At 40.0% G+C, this 23584-nt stretch overlaps 1 protein-coding gene across 1 annotated transcript; it reads right to left on the bottom strand.

Annotated features, from left to right (window-relative positions):
- Positions 1 to 4064: 4064 nt before the first annotated feature.
- TMIGD2 (transmembrane and immunoglobulin domain containing 2) lies at positions 4065 to 23323 on the bottom strand. Its single transcript, XM_075578925.1, has 5 exons — positions 23206 to 23323; positions 15502 to 15894; positions 10986 to 11099; positions 5677 to 5789; positions 4065 to 5130 (listed from the first exon to the last, which is right to left on the bottom strand). Exons 1-5 carry the CDS (start codon positions 23288 to 23290, stop codon positions 5020 to 5022), a joined length of 816 nt encoding a protein of 271 aa, XP_075435040.1. The 5' UTR covers positions 23291 to 23323; the 3' UTR covers positions 4065 to 5019.
- Positions 23324 to 23584: the final 261 nt, after the last annotated feature.

Here is a 23584-nt window from a genome sequence, read left to right as displayed (position 1 = left end):
ATTTCGGCTTTGTTTCTTTCCATGCGCTCCTATTTTTGTGTATTTTTGTGACTGAGTGTGCCCCGTTGATCACGGGAGACTGGGAGCAGCAGGGAGGACCCGTTATTAAAGGGAGGAATATCAAGGGACAGCGCTCACATTTTTTCTTTCTGAGTTTATATTGCAAAATGACTTGGGTTCATATGGCTGTTATTTTTTTTCTACTATCTAATCTACAGCAATCTGTACGAGTTACATAGTTACATAGTTATATATAGTAGATGAGGTTGAGAAAAGATATATGTCCATCAAGTTCAACCTATGCTAAATTTAGACAACAGATACTTTATCCTATATACCTGTATACTTACTTATTGATCGAGATGAAGGCAAACAAAAAAACCCAGTGACATATCATCCAAAAATAAATCCCTTCCTGACTCCAAAAATTTGCACTAAGATTATTACCTGGATCAACATTCTTCCCATGTTTACTTATTTGGTATATCTCTGTATACCTTTCCTTTCTAAAAAGATGTCCAACCTTTTTTTTTAACAAATCTATTGTATCTGCCATCACAGTCTCCATAGGTAATGAATTCCACATTTTAACTGCCCTTACTGTAAAGAACCCATTCCTTTGTTGCTGGTGAAATTTCCTTTCCTCCAACCTTAAGGGATGCCCCCCGAGTCATTTGTACTGCCATTGGGATGAATAGTTCTTTTGAAAGCTCCCTGTACTGCCCCCGAATATATTTGTATATAGTTATCATATCCCCTCTTAGACGCCTCTTTTCTAATGTAAATAAATCTAATTTAGCTAGCCTCTCCTCATAAATTAGATTGTCCGTCCCCTTTATTAATTGAGTGGCTCTTCTCTGCACTCTCTCTAGTTCCATAATGTCTTTTCTCTAAGGAGTGGCGCCCAAAATTGTACTCCATATTCAAGGTGTGGTCTTACTAATGCTTTATAAAGGGGCATAATTATGTTTACTTCCCTTCCATCCATTGCCCGTTTAATGCAAGTGTAGCATGTGCCCCTCCCCCCCGACTATTCTACCCAATGGGCTGGTAGTAAACCCTGGTACTATCAGGTTGCCAGTAGTTGGTATGCGGTTTTCCCCCTCACCTTTGGTACTGCACTTGAGTGACAGCAGAGGGTGGTACATACTGTTGTAGCTGGGACAACGGGGTGCCTGCCTTCTGGCTGTACTTAAGGGCAGGACCGCTCTAAAGTTAGAATGTTTTCCTTCCCCCACTTGAAGAAGGCAGGTCACACAACTGGGAGCCTGAGATTGGGGCCTTCCCCTCTGCTCTTCCTTCCGGGGAGAGTGAGTGTAGACCATACCTTTGCCTCTGCTAGGGAGGTGGGGAAGAACTAGGACAGCTGCGGGTGCCCTTGGCCTGTAGTGGCGGTCCAGGAACCATCTTCAGTGATAGCTGACCAGACAGACTGTATCCGGCAGAAGACTGCTGAGTAACTGTTACTGCAGATTGTAGTAATAAACCCGTTCCTGTTTTGCAATATACCTCCTGCCTGGTGCATGACCTTACTGGGGGGAGAGGTAATAAGTTCTACAGTGGGAGATCTCCTGTAGAACTGTAGTTCCTGGAGCCTACCGCAGATGGAGGTGCTGCACTGCTAAGGAGATATGTGGGGTATGAACCCCAGAAGCCTGTTCCTGTGCCCCAATACCATCGGCGGATGACTCAGCCCTCCTGTTGCCAGCAAGTCTATGCACCACACACCCTGTAATGGCCTCTATCTGTGATTGGGTGGGGAAACACCGTTACACAAGATATTAATGCAAGAGTTATTTTTGCCAAAGTATTTGTAAGGTGAATTTTGAGTTTGTGTTCGCAAAAGGGTTTCTTGGTTTCACTTTGTTTCACTTGCACATTGAAAAACTTGCCACAAGTGATTTGGTCTCTGCAGGTACACAGACAGATTTCCCTGGGCCCAGGACTAGTGTTTCCCCCTCCCCGTGTTGGCGGTCTTTTGAGTCCCCTCATTTCACACCTCCTTGTGAGCCCCCTTCTCTATTGTCCCCCTTTCCTCATGTATTTCTCTCCCCTCTGACCCCCTCTCTTCCTCACTGACTCTCTCCCCTCACCCTTCCTCTTACAACACATCTCACTCTCCCCTCTCCATAAATTACCCCTCTCATTCAATTCCCCCTACTGACACTCATTCCCCCCTGGACACACACACACACACACACACACACACACACACACACACACACACACACACACACACACACACCCCAACACACACACACACACACACACACACACACACACACACACTACATTCAAACCCCCCTCGAATACATACAAAACACCCACACCCAAATACATACGAAAAAGCCAAATACATACAAAACCCCCACCCCTCAAATACATGAAAAGAATTCCTCAAGTACATACAACCCACACCACTCCCCAAATACATACAAACAAACCCCATCCCCCAAATACATACATTAAAAAAATAAAAAATACATACAATTAAAACCACCCCCACAAAACACATACCCCCCATCCGAAATAAATAGAAATCCCCCCAAATACATACAAAAAGCACCCCCACCCAATACATACAAACCTCTCCCCAAATACATACAAAACATGCACTTACCTTAGGAATGGTCTCAGGCCCTGGCTCACCCAGCTGCTGCAAGCTTCCCTCACTCTCACCCACTGCGCAGGCCTCCATCACTCTCCTGCACCAGGCCTCTCTCTGACGCCGAGCCTCTCTCTCATGCCGGTGCGTGCCGGAAGTTTGGCACAGCTTCTGGCATGCACCGGCGTCAGAGAGAGGCACGATGCACACCGATGTGAGAGAGAGGCCAGGAACGGGACAGTGAGGGAGGCCAGCAGCTGGGGAGAGCCAGGGACCAGCAGCCAGACAAAGCAGTCAGGCCCAACTTGCAGCGATGGTCAGCCGGGTCTCCCGTAGACACCGGGCCCAGGACACTTGTCCTGGCTCTCCAACCCATGTCGGCGGCCCTGGGTCTGTGCATACATAGCCCATTTTTGCTGTATTTACCTATTGTCTGTTGTAGCGACCAGCAGCCTATTGATGCTATCCAGTGAAATTAAATGTCATGTTCAAATGTTATCAACATAGAAAGTTGGTTCAACTAAGACAGGAACCAGCACTCCTACCTGTGTACATTCTTTAAATGAGAAAGTGAGAAAGAAACAGGGACAACATATATGAATACAGAAAACTGGCATCTGTACGCATCAAATACAATAAAATATAGTAAATACTTCACCCAACTGAAGTTTGATGAATACGACACAGCACTGCAACATAATGATCAAAAAAAGAATATATTGTAGTCCATACTAAAAATGACATTTCAGCCCACTAAGGATCCTTCCTCAGGGCTGCTTGACATATACATTTTCACCCACAACTGTCTCCTTTTCACCCCTTTCACCTCTACTGCGCTCTCTCGCTTTAACCCATTTTCCTTAACTGCCCATTACCTGTGGAACTCTCTCACACTCAGTTTACGCCAAGCACCTTCTCTCCCCACCTATACGACCAACCTTAAAATTCACCTCTTAAATGAAACATTTCAATAGCCTAGACTCATAGTTACTGTCCCACACCCATAGTCACTCCTACCAATGACTGCCATCTACTGCACTTACTGTATTCCCTCACCTACTGTCTCTGTAAATTTCCCATCAAACCACTTAGATGGTGAGCTCTACGGGGCAGGGATTTCCTTTCCTATTGTGTGATCTTCTTTGTTGCACTCGTACTATAATGTCTGTACTGTACTGTATTGTCTCGCTTATAAAGCGCTACAGTAAGTACATCTGTGGGTGCTGTATAAATAAAGATATACATACATACTAGTGCAGCTGATGAGGGGTGGGTCTTATGAGGACACCTTTGTTCCTGTGGATTTTCTCTGGATTACTACCTGTCCTGCACGTGAATTTAGAAGCTAAAATAAACCATCTTTCTTAACTTTTACTCACAAATTGAACATTTATAACACGAGGATTATAAAAACTAAAATTGAATATCTTTAATACATTCATGCTTGATTCCGTCTTACATCTTGGAACGGACATTCAAAGCAATTAACATTATCTGATAAAGCAATTCATCACAGTGGGCAAAATTATTGATTAGGAGAACCCATGTACTAAAGTGCTTCTTGCAAGGTTTTAATCCCCCCCCCAAAAAAGAGCTTTATAGAATGGCTCCTGTATTGTCCTATTTTCATGTTGATCAATAGGTCAAAGAAATTCCGTTAAAACAGAAAACATGTACAAATCCCAAATTCCTTTCCTTGATACCGAAAATGTATGTTTAGCATAACCTGTGAAAACTGTTGAAATTTTATTCTACGCACTAACTAGGAATAATCATTTGGCAAAATAATGTCAGCAGTCTTATGCAGAGAGCTACAAACCCATCACTGTGCTCTGAAATTATCCAATGCAAGAGGCAGAAATTCTGATTGTTTCATTTCTTTTTTGACCATTGCACAATTATAAAAACGTGCTGTTTCGACCGCCCAGGTGACTGATTTCACCTTTTTTATACTGTATCAATTTATATGTATCTCTCTCTCTAACTAAAGTGCACAGTATCTTTAATAGCTTCCAAGTGTTGGTCACTCAGTGACTTCTAATTTCAAATTCCTTTTGTGTGAAGGGCAACCCATGGCTTTTGCAATACTCCAGTTGTTACTCTTGCATTTGAGGTGGGGTACAGGTATTCTCCCTTATTTGCATACTAAGACAAAAAAAAATGAGTGCTGTTGGACTTATTTTTTTATCACTGCTAAGGTGTTAGTACATTAGAGATAAACATCACCCTAACACATAAACTGACTTTTATTTTTTTATAGAAATTTCCTCTTAGCAAAATGTGCCAGTTCAGTGTTGTATAGACCTGTAACATATAGCGGTGTGAAACATTAGTTGGGAACTTCAAACACAATGGTTCAAAGTTATCTAAGGAGCTCCATTGAGCATCATTGAGTTGTTAGACACTCCCAGGAACTAGGATTCAGGCAGGTTGGGTGCAGAACAGGCCTCAGTGTTATCTTGATGTTCAGATGTTTTCATCGCAAAGTAATCAAAGGGGTAGGACTCATACATTGTTGAGACAGCCTAGTAACCCAAAACAGAAACAAGTGGTAAAAATTAATTCAACAAGTTACATTACATGTTTTACAATTGTGTGCAGTGATTGGCTAATTTGATTAAATACTTGTTTTTGTAGATTCTATCAACTCATTGTTGTGCAGAACAGTCATTATAGGAAATGAGAAACACATGCACTTATGTCTGAATTTCAGGTAAGATTTCCTGATCTTCTCGCCTTATGAAGGAAGCTCTTTCTTGGCACAATCGTGATATCAACTTATCAGTTATCAACTGATATGTTCCTTGCTAACTTTAGAAAATAGCATGTTTCAAAATATCAGATTTGATGTCTTGTTATTACTACACATTAATTCAAGGTATATATGTATATACAGCACAGTAGCTATGTGTATAGCATCAGTATTGAGGACAGTAATATACGGCAGGAGTTGTGATATGCATACATGTATATCTTTATTTGTATAGCACCATCCATGTACACAGCAGTTCATGTGACCCTACACTTTTTTAATGACTTGAAACTCAGGGATAAGAGAGTTCTGTAATTACCCATCTTTCGGAGTTTGAAGAAGACGAATTGTCCTCGTCTGCATGGTTCATATTTGAATTGACACGATTTAGTTCCACACCTTCTTGGATTCTTTCTTCTAAAAGATCTTTCTCTTTAAAGAAATAGCAATGAAAACATGTTATATCATACATTCTTTGCTTGTTCAACTGAGTACCTGATCCACAAAGAAAGCTATTGAGCAGCACCAAGGCTGATGCTTTAATGTCCTATCTGTTAGGGCTGGGCAAGTTCACAGTGTCAAAATCTGAACTTTGCAAGCTCCGAATCATATGTGGAAGTTCACATTGAACTTTGGCGCAAACTTTCAAAACTGAGCTTAAATTCAACCCAAAACCAGAGAAAAACTCATCCTTGGATAGGCTTTTCTTTGTTGTTTTCATTTTTTTCTTCTTCTACTTTTATTATTTTTAAATTGGTCAAACTTTTATGGAAAAGAACACCCCGTGAACTCCTGAGAAAAGAGCCCCCAAATTTTGAGTCTTTTCCATAATTTTTTTTACTAATCCAAAAAAGCCACAATGAATCTACTTCTAGCAAAATGCAAACGCAAACATTTTTTGGAACCGAAACAAAAACAGGAGTCAAAGGGCCCACCCCTTGCTATCAACATCCTATAGCACCAACACAACATATTATTTTCTGCATCACTTTATGGGCATTCATACATTTGGTTGCCATTCTATATTTAATAGGTGTTGACCTGTTGTTTTTTCCTCTTAGAGGTACATTTTAAATAGTCCGAAGCTGTCGTTCTGGCTATTTTCAGACAAAAGGCCCCATTTCAAGTCTATGGGGCTATTGAGCCAAAAACGCCCACTTTGACGTATCTCAAATTTATCCCTTAGCCTTAAATTTAAAGTATTGAGACTATGGGGGTTATTCATTAAATCGTTAAACGACAATAGTGCCAATTGATACTGCCATTGAGTTGAGTTTGCGTGTGATAGTGCCTCAATTAGCACTATAACAATTTAATGAATCATCCCCATACAAGCACAATTCTCAGTTCATATAATGGTGCAGTATTCCCCATCATAATGTCTTTGTTTTGTAAAAGATTACAAAGGTGTAGACGTTATTGTTGTTTTCCGTTTTGCTTTACTTCTGCGGGCTCTGCAGAGATCCCTAATGGCTGTTTTATTCCATTCCCAGGACCAAGTCTTTTGTTGGCACAAAGGTACTGAAATCAGAGTTTGAAGAGAGAGGGGTCAGAAGTTTCAAAAGGTGCCAAAGAGCTGATTTCTGCTACAAAGGGCAGTCCATGTAGTTGGTTTCCTTAGACTCAATCACCATGAAAGTGACATCATGTTAAAAATGATGGAGTTCCCTTCTTCTCTGAGTTAGCAGAATTCAAGCATATCCGCTACATAGATTTATCAGTGTGACTGACGATGTCTCCATAATTACTATACGAATAATTTAGAAAACAACACAATGTGAAAAATCGCAAATGTTTTGTGATAAACCAAAGTGAAAATCACCAGTTTAGGGTGACCATTTTGTAAATGTTGTGGTTCAACATGATAACCAGAAGTCACAAGTGAGCACATGGACAATATGCAAATATTAATCCTCATTTATAAATCACAATGCTATCTATTTATTGATAAATCTATCTATAAATATATATGTAACACCCTTCCCCCCCTACGTGAGATTGGGGGGGGGGGGTACCCTCCTTCTGGTTGCATTAAATGGGTCTTGGTGCTGTGACCTGCTGGCAAACAGGAGGGCTGAGGCTCTGCAGTGTTGTGGGTAGAACCCAGGACAGGGACAGGGGTTGAGACAGGTACCTTGCTTGGGTCATCTCTGGTGGTAGCAACGCTTCCAGCCAGTAGGGATCCTCTGGGTCTTCAGAGGAGGGACCCCCACTGACACTCCTCATTCACCAAAGACAGTGACTCCACACAGCAGTATCTCTTTTCTGTTGGTCTTTAGTCAGCAGAGCAGCATACAGTATGATACACAGCATTGTCTCTCTGCATGTCTAGGCCCTGCTCAGCATTCTCTGCCATCCTGCTCTTAGCAGCATAATTCCCCTCCCTCCTTACCCAGGTGGGGCAGGAGGGGGAGAACTCTTCTATGTCCTTCTCTCTATCAGCTCAACTCAATAACTCCCTTCTCTAACTGATCTCACTAACTGATAACTTAATTTAGGAGGTGTGTCCCAATTTGGACATCTCAGGGGAGTGTCTCTAACTTTGAATCATTACAAGACAAAGTCGGATACAGATTGGCCCACACATAGCAGGGGGTGTTCTAACCAATATCCACCCCTTTGATTGACATACCTCATGTTGCAAAGCCTGCCCTTGAATATGGCTACATATTCAAAGCTGAATACACAAACAGGCTTTGTGAAGGAATTAACCTTTCCACTGCCTGTTCTAACATGACTGACAGAGGATAAGCCCAGAACAAGAAGTAACTGCCGGAAGGCCATGTTACTTATATATACAGATGCAGCTACGAGTATCCGAACACTGCTTTGAAAAATCTGGGGCAATCTCCCAGTAATGCTGCAACATTTCTCTGACATTTCTGCAGAAAGACTAATGGCCCATTGGATTAACATAGCAGGGATCCCTGGTCAGTTTGAATGGGACTGCCAGGGACCCCCGCTGTGTTAATCCGATGGGCCATTAGTCTTTCTGCAGAAATGTCACAGAAATGTTGTAGCATTACTGGGAGATTGCCCCAGATTTTCCAAGGCAAGTGTTCGGATACTCGTGGCTGCACCTGTATATATAATATACCATTTGCATTAAAACAGCTCTGGTGAGCTGAAGCAAGTTTGAATAATTAGCAGAAGTGACTATGTGAACACATTACTGCAGGGTTGTGCTTTGTACATGTAGCCCTGGTAAGGTTATGGGCTATATTTCTATCCTCCTCCTGTGCAGTAATCCCTGTTAAGTGCAGGTTTGCCAAGAGTTATCATGGGTTTTCCCCACATCAAGCACTTGCCCTGAAATGGTGAAGGTAGATCACCTGACCCTGTGTCCAATCAAGAGACACAGGGGTGGTGCCTGCTGAAACCATAAAGAGCAGTGCATTTCCTATTTAGTAGAGTTCCTGGAGAGTTCTAACTCTCGGATCTAGTGGTGTTAGTTAGTTAGGATCCAGATGAGTAGAGCAGACAGTACCTCTCACCCTGCTTACGGGGTGAGGGAAGAGCTAGCCCCACTTTGGGTGCCCCTGAGGCCCAGAGGGGAGTCAGGGACATCCTAAGGGAGTACAGCTGGCTGGCTGCTCATATGTGATACCTGTCTGCATGCTGTGGAGAGAGAGACAAATAAAGAGATACTGCTAATTATAAGAGACTTGTGTGGAGACTGGAATCTCTCATCCCTGGGAGGGGATTCTGCAGTAGGTATTCCACCCCATATCCCTGGGGCCTACAACAGATGGAGGTGCTGCACCATTGAAGTAGAACGAAGGCATCCACCCCAGAGACCTGTCCTGTTGTCCCCCATGTCATCGTGGGAGACTCAGGCCCTCCTGTTGCCAGCAGGTACCCACCACACTCAGACACGTAGCCAGACCTTGAGACACCCTAGGGTACCCGATATGAGATTGGGTGGGGGTCCATGGGCTACATACATAAAAATCAAAATAGCATCAGGAACAGGTTGGTAATGTCACTTTTAAGGAAGGAGCTGTAACCTTCAGCAGAAACAAACTGCAGCCAAGCGTATTGGTAAATAGAGCTGATTGACACGTTAAAATCTGAAAATATAAGTATTTAAAAAAATTAAATTGAAAACTAACATTCTCGTGGTAAACCAAAGCAGCAGGGATTTAAAAAAAAAATATTTATCTAATATCATTTGGTGATAAAACTAAAAGTGAATTATTCTTTTTTTGTTTTGTCCATTGTGTGTATAGTGATTATAAAGCCATCACTAGTCAAAAAGATAAACATGATATTGAGATCATATTAAATTCAGACAGCCAGGAGAAAAGGGAAACATATTCATTTCTTAACAAGCTGCAAATAAGTAAGGTTGTTACCTTAAGGATGATCAAATGTTTCTAAGAAAGCCAATTACCCTGATAAGTTTAACAAAGAAGGGTGGGGGGCCGTGCCGGTCCTTTCTTCCATGTAGTAACAGAGGAGCGAGAGGGAGTAGGGGGTATGATACCTTTTATTGGATCAACAAGTAGCTGATATGTTACAAGCTTTCTAACCTCTCAGGGTCCTTCCTCGGGTATGAAGGGTATATTCTTTATATAGACAACCAGACATTAAAATAGTTATATTGGTTTTATATAGATAGATATTTATGCACACACTGTTGAAATGCATCTTAGATCAGGGGTCCGCAAACTGGGGGGGGGTGGCGCTTACAGAGGCCCAGCACTCTTCCCGCGACATTTAAATAAAATGTCAAGGGAGTGTGCAAGGCCTCTGTATGTCTCCAACCTTCTCTCTGGTGGCTCCTGGTGACGCGTCGTCATGACAACCCAGTCAAATGACGCGGCGGGGTCAAATGGCAACGCTACGTATCAATGTTGTGATGTCAAAAGATGCCGGAGCAAAGGTAAGGAGGGAGGGGGCCGCAAGCAAGGGGGGAAGAGCAGGCAGGGAGTGGGGGAAACCAAAAAGTTTGCGCTCCCCTCCCTTAGGCCTCGGACATGGTACAGCAGACCGTGCGGACGCGTCAGCACACTGTGCGAACAGACTGCCTTAAGGCAGTGTTCGCTTCCATGTGGCGTGCGGGCACGTGCGCGCGGGAGGGGGCACGCGCTGCGTGAGAAAACAGTTAAACTGATTTCTCAGCGCGACAGACAGGTCACGCGAGCGGTTCACCCAACTAGGAACGCCCCCTGGAATGCCACCCACGGCCCGTTTAGTATGGCCATGGAAAGCTCCCGCTTTCCCTCAGCCTCCGCGCGCCTCCGCACGGGAGAAGTCACCCTGTCCGCAGCCTTAGATGAGTGTTACTTTTGGCACCTCTAACAACTGTGCTCTCTCAAGCGGATATTCACATCATCTGCTCAAGCCAAACCACTACTATAACAGTTTAATGGCTTCCTCCCTTGTCCTGTTTATCCATCGCTTGTCTCCACATAAACAATGCGCTTGCATCTTCTGCACAAGGCGTGGTGACCTTAAAAATGTACTTACAACTTCTATGTGCGATGGAAGGTTTTTGTCACTTATTTTATCCACCGAAACTTTTTTAATATCTGGTTATAACTTCTATGTATAAATTGCCAAACAAAAACCCAAAGCCTACAAATACTGAAATATAACAAACATATATGCAAGAAAAATACATACCTGCTTTCTTACTTCTTTTGCAAAGAAAGTAGCCTAGCAATATCACGACAGCAAGTAGGCCAACAACAGCTATGGCGGCAAATAGTTTTGTTTGGTTTGGATGTTTATTTGGTTCTGCCAAAAAAATGTATTATTATTATTGATGATCAGATAAATTAGGCACATTGCACCAACTGCATATAACAAGGCATTCTGCAGGTACAGTATCATGACAATAGGGGAACAATTCTGGGGCAAAAGCAATCTACATCTGATTACACTTTCTCCCCCTTTCCGCTCTATGATCACCACAGCATATCATTCACCACCACTCAATCTCCTCACCCCCCCTCCTACTTGTTCAACTCATTACTTTATTATTATTATTATAACAATGACTGTGCTCCCTAAAGTAGCCAATAATCTACATTAGGCCAAATCCCATGGTAATTTTTCCCTACAATTTCTGCTCGATCTCTGTGACATCACAATGTTCCGTGATGTTGCGTTGCCATGGCAACACATTTCCATTTGACGTCATGGAGACACGTGTCAAGAGAAGCCGAAGAGAAGGTTAGAGGCAATTACAGAGGCCCTGCGCTCTCCCCTGGCAATACATTTAAATGTTGTGTCGAAGCCGTGCAAAATGCCATCTTAGTGTGAAAAATAAGCCCTTCTCACGCTATTTGGTAAGCTGCGAGATTGTATGTCAAACAGAAACACATTGGTCAACAATCCTGGGGCCTCTGCACTAACACAGTGTTTCAAATTTGTGGTGTCTCAGAATTTTCAGTGCTAAAAAGTAATACAAATTATGGAAAAAAATGTGCATCATTTGTTGATATTATTATTGAATAATAATAATTCAATTATTCAATTATTGCTCATGTTGAATACCTAATTAATACAAATTAAGTTAAAACAGAATTATGTGTATTTTTTGTTTATTTCTAAGTATTAGCACATATAAACTACTAGTGTGATGGTATGTATAATAACCATATGGGGAACATTATACATTTTGAACTTATATAATGAAATATTCATGCTGTGTCAAATACATTTTGGGGTTGATAAATAGCAACTGCATTCTGCGCTTAAAATCATCGCTCAATGATTTGATTATCTTAATATAAATGGAATAAAATAATAATGCTTATTGTCTAAAAGGGTAATACTTTTATTTAAAGTGATTGTAAAAATGTGATTTAATGCAACACCAAAATGTGAACCAATAATATGTGAATAAAGTTAGGTTCAGTTCGGTTATCCTCTGAGCTTGCTGCAAAATCAACAAACGTGTCATTGTTTGAGGCAGAAGTACCAATTAACTTGAATATTTATATATTTTTCCTATTAGGCACTTAGGCCCATCTTTAGTAGCGGTGGGTAAACAGTAATACACCTTACGGTCTTTCAGATTCTAGTAAATGGTCCATAAGATGCTTCCTACTGAATGGGTAAGGTTGTACCTTAAAAATCAGCACCAATTAGTGTCTGGCTAGAGGGCTGTTTTGAGTGTATTTTCAGGCTAATTTATAAGTCTGTAACTAATCCCTAACCTTCTGAATAATAGTAAATTGCTTGTGAACCTGATACAATTATTCCACCGACTGTGAAAGTTTCCAAGTCAAACACTGTAGCAATATCACGTGCCACAAAGATATATGTTTGTCACAATGTTGTTAGCTTTCACTGTTTCTCACTCCTCCCCCCTTAGAGATTTATGCTAGTTGGGGGATGTTATACTTATAAGTGAGGTCTCTGAGAGATATGAATAATCAGTGGTGTATAACCGGGCAAACACCTACAGTAGCTAGGCATACACTCATTTCACAGGACACGGAATTTTATACAGTATAATAATACTGATATCCAGAGAATAATAAGGATAATGGAGTCTGCGCTCTGTTCAGGAATTTTAATATGATTTTAATTTGCAAGTGTGTGGATTTCAATAAAACTTTATTATTTTATAAAATCATACTAGGAGGATTCTGAGTGCACAATATTGGGTTCTGTTCTCTTTCCATATGTATATGTATATACTATTAAATTTTAAGTTAAGGTGGGTTAAAAAGGCACCAAAAATCCTGCACCGCTAGCATATAGCCAATAAAGAATATCACATGTGAGCACATTCACATGTCTTACACAGGTCTGCAACCCTGCCTCTCAACCATTATCACCTCACATACAGTGCTCCCACTGCAGCCAGGGATTCTGGGAAATGACATGCAAATGAACACACAATGTGTCACCTTTTGCCTGGAATATCCATTCACATGAAGCCCATTTAAGAAGATGCATCGCTGTTCACACACCTTTTAAGCACAGCATGGGACAAACAAAGGAAGTCAAACCACTCACAGATATGTTTCAACCTTGATGGGTACCATAAGTGTGATGTTGTTTATATTTGCTTTGCAATATTTCTAGGCTGTGTAGGTTTACCATACACATTTTAAGTTATGGTGGGTGAAAAAGGCAACCCAAAATGTAATTGTGTGCTTATTTGCATGTCATTTCCCAGAATCCCTTGCTGCAGTGGGAGCTTAAAAGCTGTGTGAACGGGGATGCATCTGCTTAAATGGGCTCCATGTGAATAGTTATTCCAGGCAAAAGGTGACACATTGTGTGCTCATTTGCATGTCATTTCCCAGAATCCCTTGCTGCAGTGGGAGCACTGTATACTAGGTGATAATGGTTGCAGGGTTGTAGACCTGTCTAAGACATGTGAATGTGCTCACAAGTGATATTCTTGAATATATATATATATATATATATATATATATATATATATATATATATATATATATATATATATATATATATATGCAAATACAACTGTATGCTCATCTGCATGTCTTAGGCAGGTCTGCAACCCCGCCTTTCCCCATTATCACCCAGCATACAGCACTTCCACTGCAGCAAGGGATTCTGGGAAATGACATGCAAATGAGCACACAGTGTCACTTTTTGCCTCAAAAACCATTTTTAACATGGTTCCCTATAGGCTTAAGCTTGCTGCATTGTCACAGCTTTGAGCACAGCCAGGGTTAAGGTGCATACCCAGAAAACCACCCACAGACAGCTGTTTCGACCTTGATGGGTCTCATCAGTGTGGGGTTGATTTTAACTGGATATGCATAAGAGGCTATGGGATAGGCTATACCATAATACTGAGTTAAGTTATGGTGAGTGGAAGTGCTGTATGCTGGGTGATAATGGGGAAAGGCGGGGTTGCAGACCTGCCTAAGACATGCAGATGAGCATACAGTTGTATTTGCATATTTGCTTTCCTGTGGAGGGTTTTTGTCACTTTTTTTACTCACCATAACTTAACTCGGTATTATGGTGTATATATATATATCTTGCTACATTGAAGGCCTTGTGTGCAAACAGGCCTTGTTTTAATATATATATATATATTTCTCCTACAGTATATCATCCTGGATTATCGAATGCTGACTCAAACTTAAAATGTCCAAGATGGAACTTCTCATACTTCCTCCCAAGTCTGGCCCTACTGCCCCCTTCTTCATTACTGTTGGCAGTACTATCATACACCCAGTATCACAAGCACACTTACCTCATATTGTAACATCACAAAGATACATCCTTTCCTCTGTCCTTCTACTGTTAAAACTCTAATGCAGGCCCTCATTCTGTCCCATCTTGATGATTGTAATCTTCTACTGTCCGGCCTTCCTGCCTGTCACCTGTTTCCCTACAATCTATCCTAAACGCTGCTGCTAGAATAACTTTACTCTCTCCTAAATCTGTCTCAGCGTCTCCCAAGCTGAAATCCCTCTCCTGGCTTCCAATGAAACTCTATCACTTTCAAAATTCTCCTCCTCACTTTTAAGGCTATACACTCCTCTTCCCCTCCTTACATCTCAGCACTAATTTCTCGCTAGACACCTGCCTGACTCTTACATTCTGCTCAAGGATGTCTTCTCTCTGCCCCTTTTGTATCTAAGCCCTTTCCCGCCTAAAACCTCTCTCACTCACTGCCTCACATATCTGTATTGCCCTTCCCCTCAATATCTGAGTTGATCCCTCTCTCTCCAACTTTAGGACCTATCTAAAAACACACCTCTTTAACAAAGCGTATGGGTAGCTCCGCTGGCTGATACTATACATCTCATGTGCCCCCTGGCAGATGCACTTACAGTCTCTGTAAGTTCTTCCTAATAACCACTTAGATTGTAAGCTCTTTGGGACAGGGACTCCTTTTCCTATCGTTACTTTCATGTCTGAAGCGCTTATTCCCACTATGTGTTATATTATTATGTCATTGTATTACTGCTGGGAAGCGCTATGTACCTGGATGGCACTAGATAAATAAAGATATACATACATACATAGTAATAATGTACACTTTTTCCTTTTTCTTTCATATTTTTTTCCTTCTAGTTCTCTCCCAGTAATACAGCATATACATTATATGGTGTATTCTTACCACTTGTGCATACTATACTTAATAACGTTTCTTTGCCTTCTTATGTACATGTATACATTTATGTATTCTTACCATATTTGCCTACGTGTAACTGTGTACCATTTCCGTGTCCTTTTTGAAGTGTTGGTATTTCAAAATTGACCTCACAGATGTATATTCCCACATCACTCGGATTGACCGAGTGAATCTGTAGCACTGCTTCGTCCCGAGTTAAATTATAACTACAATTATTACAGTTATTGTACGTAAGTTCAGATTTATTTTTCGTACTCCAAAGAATACTTGCTAAAATATTTTTATGCTCATTTTCTGTTGGTGAAGTGCTATTTCTTCTTTTCCATTCAACTCTGATCTTCTCAACTGGATTGCTAATATCCCAGGAACACGTTATAACGCCCGTCTGTCCCTCCTCTAATTGTAACTGCTCTGGTGTCTGAGTGATGTTTAAGTCATCAGAGGCAAACACTGTTAAGAAAACCAAGACAAATATATAATTAGAAATACAAGGAAAGTAAAATAAATGTACCACCATGTATATTTTAAAGCACCAGTCTTTTCTCATTTAAACATTCACAAATCGGATTGAATAGCTCATTGTGGCATCTTCCACAAAGCTGGTGTGAAATAAGACGTGGTCAGAAATAAAGAATTTCTCGCTGCATAACAGTCTGAATCCTCCCAGTACTTTCTAAAGTTGTAAAAAAAAAAATGGCTTTGCTCTCAATTGAATACATTTTATACTTAAAGAGCATAGATAAGGAAATCTATGCTTGCTCGTGCTGTCCCATGCTAGTGTAATAAAGTAACTGTATTCCCCGTGCAGCCATCAGTAGGAGTACTCCTATAACTCCTATAATGTGAGTTCCCAGAAGGGAACTCACAGTAACACGCAAAGACATAAGGCACAAAGCGCACTGAGAATCAGTTTATAAAATGTAGTTTATACCGGTTAAAAAAGTCCTCTTAAGGACAACAAAAAGTTCTAATAAATAGAAAATATATGATGAAACTTACATATGTGCAAAAAGATATTGGAAGGCACAGACCGGGAGATCGGGATGCACAGCAGACAGGTGAAGTTTGCAGTGGGATCGGACCATGAACATCATCAGCTGGAACACATCTTTAGTCCTCTCTCCACTGTTGGTCTGTTGCTCAGCCAATAGAAACGCATGACCTCTACGTATTTTGCACTTATGTGCTTCATCAGGACTATGGTTAATACACAGCTATCTAGCTGACCCACTTATCACCTTCTGCAAAGGTCCCTGAAATTAACAACATCTCCACTCAATCCTTCCCAATATATCACCTGTCACGAACAGCACACTTGTGAGTATGTGACATATATGCAACCAGGATTAATACACACAACTAAACCTGCCAGCTCACCTTTCTCCTGCACAAGGTACTTCAAATGAATTAATATTTATCCTTACTCAGTTGCAATCTATCTGTTAATATGCTGCCACCACCAAAAGAAGTGTCAAGTATGTAATTTGCAGCGTCTAATGGTCCCTGTTTATTAAGCAAAACTATGAACTTGACACACAAAAATCTGTTATAGCAAAATGTGTTTGGAAATGAACTTTACTCTCTACAGAGCATGCCACAGTTCAATCAGAGCCCAAAGCCTCACTTATTCCTCATTGTTCTTTTTTTGATTTTCCAACATTGCTGGTAAACATAACAGATTTTAATACATCTTTACAATTTTCCATGTTTAAATTATACTTACAATTTGTAAAAAGGTATAAATCAGATGCTCAAACTTAACTCAAAAATACACCATTTTTAAATTAAATAATTAGCTCACAGAAATGTACAAAACATAACTGTAGTCAGACACATATTACAGACGTTAGGGTCAGATATACTGTACTGTTCTCCTGTCTTGATACCCGTTTAACCTTGTTCTTTTCTCCCTGTGTTTTCCTCATCTATGATCTTGGGCAATTTGGATGTGTACCTGAAAGCCTGATATATTTGGCCTTTTCACTCTGCGGTAGGGAGTCAATAAAGGGTTCCCAATTTGTAAAACTATTCTCAGTTTTTTGTTCCTTATTGGTCTCCGTTTCCATTTTTTATTGGTCTCTGTTTCTATTTTAGCATTACTTATTAAAGTTTTGATTTATATAGATAAAAATACAGTGCTTGGATTACACAAAGATAATATTACAAGCACATACAGTTACAATAAATGCAGTCAGTTTCTTAACATAACAGGATAAACATATAAGGAGTCCATATAAAGTACGTTACCGTATGAACAGGTCCTTCCCAGAGAGGTCACTGGAGTAGAAGTGAATTTACATGTCTGATCCCAAAACACAGCTGTTGAATTCTTATTTTCATATTACCTTAGTAAGACATATGAACTATTCTTCTCCCATTGTAACAACATAAGACCACGCCTGTTGTAAATCATCTCTGACATTTACAATCTAAAAGAAAAAAACTCTGTCTTCTGAAATTTAAAAGTCTCCCTCAAATACAGAATATAAAAGACTGCATAACCTTATTTCCATAATACATAGACAGACGCCACCTTCACTGTTGCGTCTGTTTACTTAACATGCACGTTTACACACGAAATATGATCATGTAACTTCTATTTATCTAAGAAACAGATATCTGTTGTTGGCACTTCTTAATCATGAAGTGTTTGGTATCATTTGATTTGTCTCATTGCACGATTACAGATATCTATTCGTTATTCCTACAAATTGCTGTCAGGTGCAGAATTACATATGTCATCTCTTTTGAACGGTAAGGCTAGTAACACCCCTTGAGATTCTGTGGAACCTTTACAGGAATACTCTTCAAGGGGTACAGTAGGGCCCCGCTTCTCGGCGCTCCGCTTTTCGGCGATCTGCTAATACGGCGGCACCAAGAAGGGGACCGCCATGTTGAATTTGAAATCGCGCATGCGCAGAATGGGCAGGTGCGCCCGGCGTGCATGCGCAGACCGCAGGTTGCGCGCGCAGACCGCAGGTCGCACATGCGCAGAACGGCGAAAATGCCGGTTTTTGCATGGGCAGCACTGAAAATCGCCGGATCCGCTTTCCGGCGATTTTCGCTATACGGCGGGCCTCTGGAACGGAACCCGCCGTATACCCGGGGCCCTGCTGTATTTAAAAGGTCTGTTTATTTTTGTGTCAGGAAAGCCATATTTTAAACCCATCTCTGGCAAAGCATATGCTGCCTTGAGTTAGTCCTGTCTTGATAGGCCATAAAAACAATTATTGTATTTTTATAGACAACTTGTCACTAATGCTAACCCCTTGTTTGCTTGATTTATTAAAATACCCAACATTTTCTGCCATTTTTATTACAGCATTATACACTTTAATATACATAGCTTATCTATGCAACAATGCTGTTATCTCAGACATACCTTTGGGACTTAATGTCTCCCCCCCATGAACATTACTGGAGTTTTGAGACACAAACTGCCTACCATGTATATCCCTTGGGTAGTCCTGTGCCCTAACATATACACTATTTTGGTACACAGCTGGCTCCCATTGTCCAGTGTCAGTGCTGTGGCCCTGCCCCTTCACATATCTGGGGGCACACTGTATTAGCCAACAGCATACTGCTTCTCCCTTATTTTTTTACAGTCTTTATCAAAGCAGAAGTGTCCCATCCCCAATGCTAAAACTCTAACGCAGGCCCTAATTCTCTCCATCTCAAATATTGTAACTTTCTAATGTCCAGCCTTTCTGCCTCTCACCGGTCTTCCCTACAATATATCCTAAACATTGCTGCTAGAACAACTTTTCTCTCTCCTAAATCTATCTCAGCCTCTCCTCCTTAAATCCCTCGCCTGGTTTCTGATTAAATCCTGTATTACTTTCAAACTTCTCCTTCTCTATGTTAAGGCTACACAATCTTCTGCCCCCCATACTTCTCAGCCCTAATTTCTCGCTGTGCACCTGCCCAACTCTTGCGTTCTGTTGGAGGATGTCTTCTGTCTACCCCTTTTTTTATCTAAAGCCCTCCCGTGCCTAAAACCTCTTGCACTGCCCCACACCTCTGGAATGCTTTTCCCCTCAATATCCACCTAGCATCATCTCTCAACCTTTAAGGCCCATTTTAAAACACACCTCTTTAATGAAGCATTTGGACAGCTCCATTGGCTGATACTATACATCATATCCGTTTACCATGACCCCTTGCGAACGCACTTACCATACCACCCCCCTACAGTCTCTGTAAGTTCTCCCTACTTACCACTTATATTGTAAATTCTTTGGGGCTGGGACTCCTTTTCCTAATCTTACTTTTATGTATGAAGCGCTTAATTCTATTATGTCACGTGCATTACTGCTGTAAAGCACTATGTACATGGATGGCACTATCTAAATAAAGATATACATACATATCAAAATATATTGTGCAGCTATAATGCAGGGGATAAAAACACAGTTGACAATGAAAAGTGGAAGGGAAAGATGGAAAGGGAGCTGGAGAGGTTGATTCTGACATTAGTAATTGAGGATCTACATGACTTTGCGAGAGGGCCTTGGGAAAAGCCACATAGATTGAGGGGAGAGGGGTAGAATTTGAATATTTACTCATGTGGGTGTTAGAATGTTTGAGAGTATTAGTTTTAGAATTAGTCGGTCGGAATATACCTTGGTGACATCCTTTTTAGCAAAGCGATTGTCCCACCCTCCCTTCCCTTTAGATATTTATTTTATAACGGTTTATTTTAATATATTTTGTATGTAATTTTGTTATTTGTTATATTTAATATGACATATTTCATTTAAAAAATAGATAAATGTACTGTATATAGTTATATTTTATTTAAATAGTTGTATGTGTTATGTATTGAAATTCATTAACACATATTCCCAGATAGCTCAAACTCCTACATCCACCACATCATGATTATATATTTATGCCAAAATGAGTGCTACTGAGCGTGGCAAATGTATACGTACAACAGAAGACACGGGTGCCCAATGCTACATCAAATTGACAAAACATATATGGTAATGAGTATAAAATTTAAATACTTGTATAATAATAGTAATTACTTGGTTGTTTAGTTAAACCCTTTGGCCAAAGCGTCGTAAGCCTGCGTACCAACGTCAATTTGATGTAGCATTGGGCACCCGTGTCTTCTGTTGATTGTATTGAAATTCCACAGCTTTCATTTGCAAGAATTTTTAAACACTTGCCATGTATAATGTAGGGGTTCGAGACCTTAATGGGCGGGTGCCATTGAGACTTGGTTGGGATTGTGGCTGCCCAGCCTTGTTTTGGAGGTTTTGTTACTATTCTGGGTTAGCTATTGATTCTCTGGGTAATCACTTAATTGTAAGCATAGCAAGCCTTTATTGTTTATGCTATAACTGCTTGCGTTTATAAGTATTAAAGCTGTGGTCTTTTTACTCCCCACCTGTTTCTCTTATTTGTATTCAATTTATTGTTTTAGCTAAACTATATTTTTATTTAATGTGGAGGAAGCCCCTTGTCGCACCGTAATCAAGAAAGTGTGAGAAGAGGAAAGGAAAGAGGGTGAATGAGAGAAAGTATTGGAAAAGGGGAAAGAGAGGCAAGGAAGTCAGAGGGTGAGAGGAGGAGGGGTGTTTGAGATGCAGGATAGAAAAGTAGAAGTAGAAAAGTCTACTTCCCAGTAAATACATTGCAGAATGAAATAAAGTTAGTTAGCAGGTGCAATTTGCTGAAGTTATGCACATACTTTTAGCATGATAGAGCATCAATTATATAAACTGCAGTGCTCTAGAATTGGAACATGAGCTCTCAGCTAATTCCTCTTCCACTTAAAGTAGAATCAAGATTGTATCAATCTTTGGATATCCCTCTAATCATCGGCATATATCTTGTGGACTTCCTTGGGATTCTATTTGTTTGTAATATTAAATCTAGGCATACAAATGCTGATGACCCAATAATATAATACTTTAACTTGAATTAATACTTGTAACACAAATGTTGTATGGGGACTCCATAATCCAAGAGCCATGCTGAAAAGATAGAAGAGAAACGAGCGGAGAAATCTCTAATCTGCAGCTTTTCTATTACTTATCTGTAGGACAGCAGTACAACTAAAGTCCATCTCTGATATAGAAATATTTAGGTGTGATTTAATCCTCCCTTGACATTCGGTTTAATTGTTCATAGGCTGACAGCTATAATATATCCACATACAGAAGAAAATGCGCAGAAAAACTTTCTTGAAACACTTGGCCAGAGACCACACTCAACATACAGTATATGTTATTCATTGACTATTGTGACATTATGTAAGCTATTGCATCTCACACCCAATTCAGGGAACTATCTTTATTATAATTCTTTTCATGCTGTTTTGCCCTTGTACATAAGTATAGCACCCATAAATGGTTACTTTTGGAATCAAGGTGCACGGTGGAATTTTCTTACTGTGTTTTCAAACAAACTAAGTCAGCAACTTACATATCCCAGCTCCTTACATATAAGATCATCCTCAAGAAACCTCTTTCAATGTCTCTTTCATTCTCAAGAATTGAATGGAAGTAGTTAGTCCAGTTCCGATAGCGCAAAATAAATGAGTACAAGTTTGATAGATCTACTCTCTTCCTCAAACCCTCGAAAGCTTGTCCTAAAATAAAACTGTAAGCTTTCTGCAGCTCCTCTTTATTATTGTAATTATAACTCTGTGTGCATCGCTTTTCAGTTCAGCCAGGATACACTTGTACATTTCAATTTATCTTATATCTACTATTTAAAAAATAAATTCACTAAAGAATATAAACAACAATCCAAAACTAGAAATACAACTACTAATATTAAACGTTTCATTAAGTCATGATCATTACGTAAGCGTGGCTTCCCCATATTTATTAGACATAGCTGTTGAACTATTGTAGTAATATTTTCTATGTATAATATAGTAATTTATATATATATATATATATATGAAATTGTTAAAGCAACGTGGACAAGAGAGGCTTGCAACCGCAGTATCTGGAAGATCATTGGGGAGGCCTTCATCTTGGAGTGGATAAAGGAGTGACGATTAAGAGACAGAGAGATATATGAAGTACTATCATGTTGGTCTATTAAAAGAAATTGCAACCTCCAACAATCCTACACTCTAGGATCTGTATGGCCACAGTTGTTATTCAACATTTTAAAACTGATACATAAAAATCACCTGTAGCCTCTTCACTGTTACAATTCACATTATAAACATGCTGTAGTGATATCATAGATGACAATTTATTTAATGTAGACCTTAAATATGAAAAGTAATTTTTTAGCTCAATACAAATAAAAACAATAATTATATAATACTACTACTACTAATAATAATAGCATGTTCTTGTATAGCGCTGCTAGTTTTTAGGTAGCTCTTTACAGAGACATTTTGCAGACACAGTCCCTGCCCCGTAGAGCTTACAATCCATGTTTTTAATAAAGCTCTCATGTTAGTCCTGTAAAATGATCACAACATGCAAAACATTTAAGCTTCCCCTCTGACTAATCCAGTTGATTCAATTCTGTGCAGGAAATAGTGTGCAACATGTCTCAAGAAATAAACATTACTTTTTTGTGGTGCCTCAAAGCGAATATACCATTCATACAGCACAGAATAGTCAGCTAACATAGAAGCATCATGTGTACAGAAAGAGAATGGTACAATAATTGATCTGATCTGATCTGCAGCATTACACAAAATTAAATACATATAAATACTGATAGAGAGTGTTTTTAGTTAGTTGTATTACACATAATTAAGTAGCGAATCCTACATACCTTGATAATACACATTAAGTGGCAAAAGAAAAAGATGGAGCTTTCCTTTCATAATGACTGAATGAACGTATTTGTGCCAATGCATACTGAGAATGCAGGAAACAGACACACAAGGGAAGGTACATATTCTGTTCCAATTCAAAGACTTCCTCTTCTTGTTCGTCATCAAACAGATTCTAGAATGCTAAGATTCGATGAATCACGGTCACTACGTCTGCTGCTCATGCCACGTCAAGTTAGAAAAACCTCATCGCGTGCCAAGCAATGTAGCAACAAAATAAAAATAAATAGTATTTGTAAAAAAAATATACAATCCCATTGATTAAGGCAGTAAAATGAATGCACGGAAATCACCATTCATATTGCGCTTGTGTGCGTC

Source organism: Ascaphus truei, chromosome 1, assembly GCF_040206685.1.
Source record: "Ascaphus truei isolate aAscTru1 chromosome 1, aAscTru1.hap1, whole genome shotgun sequence".
Taxonomy (NCBI): Eukaryota; Metazoa; Chordata; class Amphibia; order Anura; family Ascaphidae; genus Ascaphus; species Ascaphus truei.
Note: the sequence above shows the minus strand (reverse complement) of the source record. Positions and strands in the feature narration are given on the sequence as shown.

Coding starts and splice junctions, on each gene's coding strand:
- TMIGD2 (XM_075578925.1), bottom strand. CDS start 23,290: ATGCATTGGCACAAATACGTTCATTCAGTCATTATGAAAGGAAAGCTC. Junction 15,895..23,205: donor ACTTAATGTGTATTATCAAG/GTATGTAGGATT, acceptor TTTTCTTAACAG/TGTTTGCCTCTGATGACTTA. Junction 5,131..5,676: donor CTTCAAACTCCGAAAGATGG/GTAATTACAGAA, acceptor TTGGGTTACTAG/GCTGTCTCAACAATGTATGA.